We start from the raw sequence: 11,252 nt of genomic DNA, 5'->3' as shown, positions 1-11,252 counted from the left end.
TTCCAGCAGAGTGCGGTGCTAAGGACACAGCTCCTTGCCTGGAGCTGGAGATAGGGAGAAGTGAGAGCCCTTCAACCCTTCCACCCACAGCTCCCCCCTTTGGGAGCTGAGCTCCTCTCGTACAACGAGACACATTAACCAGGCAACAGATGTTTTTAAAAAGCAGAGCAGATGTGACCCAAAGCAGGTTTACCTTGTACCCACCAGCCAGAAAGGCTGGACAGAAACCATGGAGGAGCCTGTCAGCCTCTGTGCTCCAACCCCCTGCTCTGCATCGCTCAGTCCTCACCAGGACTGTGGTTTCCCAGGGATGGCAAGTAGGGTGCAGGTGGCATCAAAGCCACACTGGGGCCTCCAGGCAGTAAATGAAACCAGGGAAGATGCAAGGAGGGAAGTGAGCACTGTGAGAGGTTTGGGATTGTGCAAGACAAATCTTGCGTGTGCTGGTGAGGAGCAGGATCTGAGCGGGTGGTGTGGAGCACATGCAGCACCACAGCGCTCACTCACCACGAGCTCGGAAATGTGGTGTGGGATGGGTTTGGCTCCTCATGGCTTAGAGGGATGATGTGCTTGGCACAGCTATCTGGGTGTACCCAGGGCTCTCAGGGCAGGGAAAATTCCTTCCCCAGCTGTTACATCTGCTGGCCAAAAGAATCATCACCAAATATTACAAAGGGACACCTTTCTCCATCCTGGATGCTCCTCCAGCTGTTCCTTCATATCAGTCTTTGGTAACAGCAGGTAATGCCCACTGTCACTGGCAGGTAAAATGTGTCTGCAAGGACAGAACAACTGCAGTGGACGTGAGTCTACAGGCTGGAAGCAACAAGAGGGGTCATGGAAGTGATTTATGGTGACAGAAAAGCCACAAAGTGGGAAGAATCATCATGAAATGGGAAAATCAGCTGAATTTCAAGGGAGAGGCAGGAAGCCGATTTCATTGCCCTGCAATTGCCAGCCCCAAGCAAGAGATACTTGGAGCAGCTACTGCACAGTGGCCTGGGCACCAAAAGCCAGAAAACACCCCCACAAACCACTGCTCAAAGGCCACAAACTGCCAGAGAAGAGCCAGAGCTTGGACCTGCAGTGACTGTCAGCTGGAGGAGGAATGCAAACACTGATTACAGCCCACGTCTGTGGCCAGGAAGAAAGGGAATGTGTCCCAAACAAATCATCCCTCATGGTTGCACGAGGAAGAGGAGGGTCAGATCCCTTCCCAGTGCCAAGGCTAGAAATCAAGCTAATCATCAAACACACAGCAATGCTCTGTACTCCAGCACTCTCCATTCATCATCCCATTTTCTCACTGCAGTCAGTCTCTGATGCCTCATGAGATTAATAAACAAACAACTAAATCAATACAGTCATCTCAATCCCTGCAGGCCACAGGCTGTGAACAACACAACTTCTGCCTGAAAGAAGTATCAGTGTGGAAGAGATGCTCCCAGGAGAGAAGTCCAGCACCCCAGCTCCCAGCTGTCCAAAAATTAACACATGCACACAGGGGAACGGTTGAGCAGTGCCCTGGCAGACAGAGATACTGAGCAGATCCTCCCCTCCTATAGCTTCCTTATTGTCTCCTCAAGCACTGCCAGATATCCTGACCCTCCCTAAACTCAGGCACTGAAGCAGCATTTTCATTCTTCATGACAGGCTGGGAAATAATCTGAGCTTATTGACTCGACAAGGGGGCTGCTCTGCAAACATCAGTGCCTGATGGGGCTGATGGCCTCGGGCTCCTCAGTCCTGTTGGCAGGGAACCTCACCAGAACCTCTCTGAAGCAGAGAGAGGCGTGTGTATGAGAATGAAAGTAAATTAGGTCTGAACAAGATTAACAGGGATTTAATTGAACTATGTGAACTGGAACTCCAGTCACGAGCTACTTATTAGCCTGTCTCAAGGGATTGTGCTGCTGGCACTGGGGGAGCACAAGGATGCATTGTGAGTGTGGGACAGCTCCAGTGGACAGCCGTGGTCACAGCTCCTGAGATGAGCGTGGCCAGAGAGGCAGAGCTGCTTGAATGTGATCAAAAACAGAGGAAAGAACTCCCAACTCGCAGCCATGTTTCTTCAGAGCTGAGGCATGTCCTGCTGAGGGACAGGAACTCTGTGACACACATTGGCAGAGGAAATCCAGCCCTGAGCCAGCTCCTGGTTTTGGGTGGCAGAGCAAGGTGTGGCTGCAGAGGTGCTGCCTACTGGCAGGTACCTGGAGACAGACCTTTGAAAACCTCCCCTTCAATAAAATTGACTTAATGAGGTCGTCAGCTCCCTTTGGGATGTTAATTACAAAACAGCCTGGAGAAAAGTGCTTGGGAATTAAAGGAGTCACCACACTAGTCCTTCCCTCTGTTTTGGATTTCTGGTGAGAGAACCAGCAGACACTTGCCAGAGCTTGGGTACCAAGAACCAACAAACACTTGCCAGAGCTTGGCTACCACACTGGTCTCACTGCAGCCAAGAAGAGCCATCAGACAGCCCCACACTCCAGCCATGCAAACCTGAGCTCCAGCTGCACACCGAGGGGCTCCTGAAAATCCCTACTACCAGTCTCCTGAATCCCCGTCTAATCCCCTGCTTGCATTATTAACAAATGATGCCTTTATTATAGCCACCTTCATGGGGGCTCTTGGAGCCAAAAACCTCTCATGGGGGGGCAAATTGATTTAGTCACCGGATGGTTTCCTCCTTCCTTCCAGGAAGGTGAAGATGTGTTTGGGAGATAGTTTGCTACTTCCAAGTCAAACACAGATACAGATGCACACATGCCTGACAGTATTAACTAACCAATTTCTCACAGATTAAAGGATCTGAAAGGATTTCCCTCAATGGATCATTTTAATGAATAGGTTATTTATGTCCCTGTGTTCCTATAGTCTGGGAGTGCTGGCAGCTTTCACGGTGAATGTGAGGGAATAGGCAGCACAACTTTAAACACAGATTTCTTTTTAAACAAAGATTCTGATGGCATTTATTACACATTTCAAGATAAACTAAAATACATGGGTTATTGGTAATCTCTACATACTCTTAAATTCAGCAAACAAGAGCATTCAAATAGGTATAAAGCTGTCAGGAACAGACTGGGGAATTTATCTTCATCCCTCTTCCCCCCAACAAAACCAAACCCCACCATCCATGATTTCTACTGAGCAATGAGTGAGCCAGCCTGCAAATAGCTGGATGTAGACATTGATGTAGTAGCTGCTATTTCAGGCAACAGCCACACAGTGCCCACTCCTAACTGGTTCTGAGCTGTAGAAGTGACTCTGTATTTTGGATAATGTGTGTCCTGTGATTCCACTAAAGCATTTAACCCCCTGCTTTAGGTAACCTGCAGAAAGCTGGAATTTGCATAAAACCATCCTCATGTATTAAAATGGAAAGAGTGATCTGCAGTACCTACTCAGGGCTTTTCTTTGCCCTGCAGATCAGAGACAGAGCACAGGTCCATCATGGAAACTCATGGCACAACACCATTCTTTGTTATTCGCGTGGGAACTTTTTGTAGTATTTCTTTGTACTGAAGAACTTAAAGCAACTTTAGAGTGCTTGTGTCTCCTATGCTTTGTTCTGTCCTCTTGCTATTGCCTTCATGTAGCTCAAAAAAATATTTTTTAAAAAAGCAGAATTTAAAGCAGAACTCCTAGCTGGATTTTAATAAGCACAACTTGGTGTCAGCATTCCGGCTAAGGGAAGCAGAGAGCCTGGAGCAGGGAAGTTGCACTGGTTCTGGGACACATCTGTGACCCCCACCAAAAGCAAGAGTGAGCAGAGAACGTGGCTGCTCTCAGCACTGATGGTTTCTGTAAACACGTTGTTCATGACCTGTTAAAGGACACACACCTGGGCTCACCAGGCATTTGTGACTCGAGGATGGGAGTCTGTGTATGCAAAGAGGATCACAGACTTGCAGCCCTGCCAGGGAGAACCCTTCCTTCAAAGTCGCTCTGAACCCTGGGTGCGCCTCAGAGAGCAGGCTCTCCTCCCATTGACTCATTCCTGATCAAACAAACCAAGATGTGAGCTGGCATCAGGAAGCTCGAGCTGCCCTACAGAAACTCTGTGGCTACGTCACCACCTACCTCCTTCCAGTCCCGTCTAGCCATATTTAAATCCAATACTGGATTGTCCCTGGGCCTGGAGAGCCAGAGCCTGAAGGAACACAGTGTCTGTGTCTCCTGCCATGCAGTCATGGTACACAGCTGGCCTGCCACCCCTTGGATCTTAAAATACCACACCTCCTCAGGCTGAGAACGTATTTACCCTCAGGAGGAATTCAGCCAGAGGAGATGGAGCAGACTGTGGCAGGGAAGGCTGGGAGGGAATTTGCAAGTGCAATGAACCCCAGCTGTGTTGAAAGAGGGCCCATGGTCAGGGATCAGCCAGCTGGCAGGAGGGTTTATCCACGGCACAGCGAGGCAGCGCTGGCTGATACACCACCAGTGCACCATTCCCAGACTCCCACCTCAGCAGCTCTTCCCCAGCACACAGTGCCTGGTCTTCCCAAGAACAACTCCACTAGCACAGGCATTAAATTCTGCACCTTCTAGAACCAAATTGTTTCCTGATTCTTGTAGTCATCGCAATCCCCACCACAGCCCCAGTTGCCTGAAATGGACCTGCTTTCAAAGGTGGGAATAGAAAGGAAGAGTGCATGGGTGGGGAACAAGAGGCAGCGATGCTGGGGAAATGAAAGCTTTCATCTCCAGTAGTCTGGAATCTGGTGAGTTATTACCTAAAGAATTAAAGAATATGACAAAGGCATTATGATTAAGCCATGAAATGCAGCTATGTATTTCAGACTAGATGACAACAGAGATGAATACAAAGCTGTGTAGCATGGTATTCTTAATCCATTTGATCCCTCTGCCTTCAAAAAACCCAACACAAACCGGTATCCAAAGTAGCAAACTCATGCTCCACTTTCCACAGGGACTTTACTACAAATCCCAGCCAGCATGGAGGAGCCAGGACAACAGCCCTCTCTACCCATCAGAACTGGCAGAAGTCACTTTAATGGTGACTGACACATTAATCAAGTCAAATGAAGTCCTGGATATGTGAAGTGCTCTTTGCTTGTAAGAAATCTATGGCAGAACCCCAACCCTTCCACTCTTCTAAGTTTCTTGTCCCTTGCCCCTGAAAAGTAAAAGATGGCAATGCCGGAAAACCATTAACAGAGTTAGTTGCCTTTGATGTTGTCTCTGAGGAAGCATGATTACAGGTGGTTATTTGGTCTTTGGAGGCTCATCAGTCACACCTCTATCGTTTCTTTTTGGTTTCCTTCTTGGGTTTCTTGCTTATCTGTGGAGCAGTTCCCTTTGGCTTCTTCACCGTCTCTGAATTCTTAGGTTCAAAACTGTCTGAGTCCTACAAGAATCAATTAAGAAACAGTCAGTAACTATTTTTTTACCATTTGCTGACAGGTTCCTTTGGGGATTTGAGTATAAGCCCGAGGAAACAAATGCTGGGTATCTCTGTTGGAACACACTGATGTCAAACTGAGGCCACATTTAATGAGACTCAAGCAGCATCATCTCTGCTCCTTCTGCATGTGCTTTTTGATGAGTGTGAGTCTCTGCACAGAAACAGCTTGTTACCAGAGATGCCATTAAAAGCTTAAGTATCTAAAACAGGCTTCAGAGAAGAAAAACTTTGAAGGCAAGAAGAAAATCAACACTAAATGAAAACTATTTGAATTAGGAAAAGATAACATATAATCACCAGGGTGCGTGGAAACAGTCAGCAGGCATTTCTGCCAAACATTAATCACTATCATGTGCAAGACAAAAAAATATTCCCCAAAGCTGCAGTAAGGATATGAGGTTCATAGCCTCTAAACCAAGCCTCAAATCCAGGGAGGGAATTGCAGGCAAAACTTTCTTCACCTGGACTAACAAAATACTAAGACGTGATGCTTGTTTCCTTCAGAGAAGATGAGAGATAACATTGCAGCCATGGGAAATAAAGTCTAGTTATCTTGTGAAAACACAAGGGAACAGCGCCAGTCTCCTCTGAGAAAGCACACACATGCAGATTGCCTCCTTTCATTAAATGCATTTGAGTATAAATATTGCTTTAGCATCTTGGGTTCTCTCAGCCTGAGTGTGCCAACTGGAAAAGGACACACAAAAAATGCCTGAGCAAGGCGTGCGAGTTTCAAGCTTCCAAGCCAGAGCTCCAGATAATGGAGGGGGAGGCAGCATTTGACAGTATCCTTTTAATCAAAGAGCTTGGTTCAAACATCTCTCAAGTTACTGAGCTATTACATCTCACATCTGTGTGGCTTTCCAAGGAAGGAGACTTGGCTGGCTTTCCAAAGGCTGTGATCAGTGCACAGGGAGCTGGCAGGCTCCAGAGAGATGGTTATTACTCAGGGATGCAGAGTGCTGCTGCCATAACGTGAACACTGCTGCCTTCTAATGTCCAAACCAAGGTAGACTTCAAAGTTTGAGGCTCCAAGACAGCAAAGTTCCTCAATATCCTATCCAGACTCAAGCATCATGCCCAGGACAGCATCACATCACACCAGCAGTTAAAGGTGGAAAAACTGGGTTATGAACTTTAATCCTTCACTCTGTACCTCATCCTGAGGCACTCCCCCCAACAGACTGAAAATTTCCATGCTTCCTCTGCACAGGAGGGAGCAAACATGGCAATAAAGAGTCTGAAAACAAGACTCCCCATGCTGAGCTGTTACTGACAATATACTATATGCCTTCAGACAACATCTGTATCAAAGCACCAAACTTGCAGCCTGATCACCAGCACTGAAATACCTGTCCCCAGCACCAAGGACATTTTTCTCTTTTATGAGAAAAGCCAGGCAGATGCAGGACATCCCTCAGTCCAGAGGAACAGCTCACCTCAACCTTTCCCTTTCACCTTCTCCTGTGCCAACTGCATCAAAGGACCCTTGGGCACTGGATGGAATGTCAGTCCTGAAAACTGCTTTCCTCACCTTTAGGATATGGTAGAAATTTCACCTGCATCTTGCTTCTAAAATCACACACAAACTAGAACCCAGAGCCATTTTCTGGAGGCAGGTCCTGCAAAGGGGATGCCCTGCCTGGCAATTAATGAAGCAAATCAGCAGCAGGATGACAATGTGGGTTGGGACAAAGCCTTCTCTTGCAACCAGGAACTGCACATGCATTTAGCACCTTGTCAGTGCTTCAGGTTGCTGTTTTCACTGATATTAAGAGAGACCCTGGTTCAGGTATTTGTTCCTGATTTTCCTATCTGGTGGTAAATCGCAAGACAAAAGCTGGAGGTGGGAAAGCCAGAGGGAAGGAAAGAGAATGAACAATGAAACTGTCATCAATCCCAGGGGCAGCTGTGTCTCCATTAGCTACTCAACATTCCCTCCCATCCTGTTTTCTCTGGCTCTGCCCATCTGTATCAATATTAAAGAGCACTACTTACTGTCTTGTGGGACTTGGACACGGGCAGGATTATGGCAAGCACACAGATCAGCTGGAAAATGGCTCCAAAGAAGAGTCCATAGCGCAGCACATTCTCCATGAATGTGGGCTCAGGGATTTCGGGTGGGGAGAAATCCAACTCTGCAGCCATCGTCAGTGCACCCTTCTCCTCTACTGCTCCCAAGAAGACTGGCTACTGCAAGGGGGGAAATACAGAGCAATGTTTTGCATTATCCTTTCTGGCATTCTCTTTCTGTTATCCAAAAATGAAGACTCCCTCATGGAGTTTTGAAGATACTCTTGATCTACAGCAGCAATAACAAAAAGGAAAATGAAAGCTGTGTTTAATTTGGGTGTTTGTCTTTTGTCACCTGCCTACAAAAATAGCCCTCAACTGCTGGTATTAGGCCCTTTGTGGGTGAACCATGTTCATGAAACAATAAGGGAAAAGCTTAATATGCAAAAATACATTTCTTCCTGAAGTTGATCACACATACAAGGTGACTACTATTTATTTTTACTTATATTGTCTATGTGGTCACAGCCTTGTTGTTTTAGATGCTGTACAAACCCAACTACTTAAACCACATAGAAGCAGAGCTGTTGAAGGCAAAGGAAGGAGTTATGTGTATAAATTTAAGTGTGGCTTTAGTGGCTGGTTACACTAAGCCCCATATAACTTAAAACAGTCACACAGGTAGTTTGTGGCAGAGTTAAATATTGATCTCCTGGGTCCCAAGCTTCTCAGCCATGAGACCATCCTTCCTTCCTCCCTTTATCTTTTGCTAATGGAGTTGTCAATTCATTCTGTGAGTGACTAATGGCTTTTTACAACGAGGGGGAACTCTCCTGCCAGAACTGCTGGAGTACACCTCAGGAAGTCCCCAAAGAGAAATCCAATTAGTCTGAGATGCCATCACACTCAGCTGTGATTACCGCCCCACTCGGTGTTCCTGACCTGGATGATCCCAGCATGCATTCCCTGGATCAGCACTGCTCACTGACAGTCACAATTCTCTGCATCACTAAAGCTTGGCTGTGAGCTCAGTTTGTGTGCTGAGTCTGCCTCCTAGAAATTATCTCCAAATAATTCTCCAAAATAAATCTCCAAAGCAGGCTCTGCATTTCTCAGGCTGGGAGGAGATGGTTACAATCTGCAGATATGACCCAGTACAGAATGATAGTAAACTTGTAATTTAATTCCAGCAAAGTTATAGTTGATAAATTTGAGAATCAACAACTCAATGCTGTTGCATATATGAGGCAAATATCACTTGGTGACATACTAAATAATTATTTTGCTTTCACTGAGCTGAAGTACAGAATGTTATTTTGAATTTTAAGACAGGAAAACATTTCCAACTGCACAGACTGCCAGCCACTGGAATAGAGAGACTGTGGAATCCCTGCTACTGGTGGTTCAGAAGAGCAGATCAGACAAGCACTGGCCTGGGATGGGGTGTGGGTATATACCACTCTGCCTTTGAACCAGGAGATAAGAATAGGTGACCTCTTGAGGTCCTGTCCAGGTCTGTACTTCAGTGAAAGAAAATGTTTCAAATTCTGATTACAACAGGGCTGTGTGGGACCTGTACATGAAGCCAGAACACACGTTGGCCCATGCAGGCTCAGCCAGTCCCAAAGGCTGCACAATGTTGTGAACAAAGCCTGCATGCATGTGGCTCATCCCAACTGCTTTTGCCTTTTAAAACCCCCCTTTCCCAACCCACTAAGGCAGCAGTTCCTAAGCAAGAAACTGAATCACCTCTGAATTGCATTTATCTCATCTGGATATCTTTTGAAAACATTATTATTGCCCATCCCTGTCCTCAGACACAGCAGAAAGGGATGTTCATTCATTCCTCACCTAGAGTTTTCTCAGGGCAAACTCCTACTGATAATCCCGATTTACACACCTGAAACACAACACACAGAGATAAACAAGAAAAGGAAATAGATACACTGAAAACAAAAAATCTCTGTTCTCATCTGCTACAACTCTCCCCTCCTTTCCCCTTTTCTAGCTCACCTCCCTTGCAGGCATTAGTAATTCTCTAACAAATCCAGGTGACATGACCAGCACCAAGAGTTCTCCTGCAGGCTGGCAGCAGCTGCCACCACCATTTGAAGCAGCATCCCCTGAAATATGCTCAGGGAAGACCTGGCATTGTGCTCCAACTAATTACAGCAGTGTCCTTGTTTGCACAGGCAACCCACGCTTGGACCATTGGTTTTCCTGCCATCAGGGGAGCCAAACTCTCAGCAAAATTCCTCCGTTTTAGAAAACTCCAGTGGTTCACACAATGCCCAAAGCCTCTGCCTCGCACCTCAGCCAACAGGTCCCTGGATGATGGAGCCTTCCTCCCTGTTCCCAAGAAGCTCAGTTTCACCACCAATTCCTTGGATAACATCTCTTCTCCTCCACAGGTTGTCAACTGCCTGTTTCCTCAGACCACCTCAGCATGGCCACACTAAAAGCATTCTTCTTAAATTGCATTTAAAGATCAATATTCCTACGCCAGACCCTGAGAGGAAGCTGCCCTGGACTCCTCCAGCTTGTTCATGTGCTCTCATACCCAATGAATAAGCTGGACGAGTGGGAAGATGCCTCCTCTCCCCACAGAACCAGCCAGGCGCTCCTCGGGGCTGCAACTCCTGCTTTGCTCAGTGACAGCCCCAAAGAGGATGTGGCTGCTCCCCACGGCTCAGGACCAGGCCCTGTGATAAATAATCAATGTATTTCCAGGATCAGGACCATGCACCAGTCAGGAGACACTCAAATCTTTCTTCTTGCCGTGCTGTGTTTCCCAGATGACATCTTCAACACCTGGCACTATATAAATAATTAGCATAGGACAAAGCCATGGGAACAGCTCAAGTAACATCTATTAGCACCTTTTTGGGGTAGAAGTAAAGCACAGTGAAGGATACCCGTCAAAGAACGAGGCAAAAAAGCTCAAGTTGGAATTTTTAAATGGCTTGACAGGTGTCGGGATGGAGCCTGGGCAATTCCTAGTCGCTGTTCCTATCCGCACCGCTGAATCCATGGCCATCAGCGCGGCCGAGGAGCCCAGCTGCGGGGCAAGGGGCCGGGGCTGGCCAGCCGTGCCCGGGCTGTGGGAGAAGCGGCTGTGCAGCCCCAGGCCGGGGACACCGGCGTCCTCCTCCCTCCATCCCTCCCGGGCCAGCCCCCGCGGTGCCGCCCGGCCTCGGCAGGAGCAGCGAGGCCCCCCTGGCTCTGCACTCGCATCCCGTGGCGATGCTGAAGCCACCGCTGCCCCTCGCCAGCGGCCCTTGCCCGCAGAACCCCGCACGGTCCCGCTCACCGCCCGCTCCGCTCCGCTCCTCCGGCCCGCGCCGCCCCGGAACTGCTTCCCGCCCGCTGGAAGCGCTTCCTCCGGCCCCTTCCCTGGCAACCGCCCGCTCCTAGCAACCGCCCGGGAATCGCCCCTGGCAACCGCCCGGGAATCGCCCCTGGCAACCGCCCCGGGAATAGTCCCTAGCAACCGCCCCGGGAATCGCCCCTGGCAACCGCCCCGGGAATAGTCCCTAGCAACCGCCCCGGGAATAGTCCCTAGCAACCGCCCCGGAAATCGCCCGTGGCAACCGCCCCGGGAATCAGCCCTGGCAACCGCCCCGGTAACCATCCGTGGCAACCGCCCCGGGAACCGTCCCTAGCAACCCCCCCAGGAACTGCCCCCAGCAACTATCCCTAGCAACACCCCCAGCAACCATCCCTAGCAACCGCCCCAGCAACCATCCGTAGCAACGCCCCCAGCAACCATCCCCAGCAACCACTCCAGGAATCGTCCCCAGAAACCATC

The 11,252-nt window shown here is 48.5% G+C and overlaps 1 protein-coding gene across 1 annotated transcript; it reads right to left on the bottom strand.

Annotated features, from left to right (window-relative positions):
- Positions 1-2,942: 2,942 nt before the first annotated feature.
- On the bottom strand, positions 2,943-10,826 carry MANBAL (mannosidase beta like). Its single transcript, XM_032127115.1, has 4 exons — positions 10,755-10,826; positions 9,296-9,344; positions 7,430-7,624; positions 2,943-5,374 (listed from the first exon to the last, which is right to left on the bottom strand). The coding sequence occupies exons 3-4, from the start codon at positions 7,577-7,579 to the stop codon at positions 5,267-5,269; spliced, it is 258 nt and encodes an 85-aa protein (XP_031983006.1). The 5' UTR covers positions 7,580-7,624; positions 9,296-9,344; positions 10,755-10,826; the 3' UTR covers positions 2,943-5,266.
- Positions 10,827-11,252: the final 426 nt, after the last annotated feature.

The sequence above is a fragment of the Corvus moneduloides genome, chromosome 17 (genome assembly GCF_009650955.1).
Source record: "Corvus moneduloides isolate bCorMon1 chromosome 17, bCorMon1.pri, whole genome shotgun sequence".
Classification (NCBI taxonomy): Eukaryota; Metazoa; Chordata; class Aves; order Passeriformes; family Corvidae; genus Corvus; species Corvus moneduloides.
The sequence above is the reverse complement of the archived record's forward strand: the minus strand, read 5'-3'. Positions and strand labels throughout refer to the sequence as shown.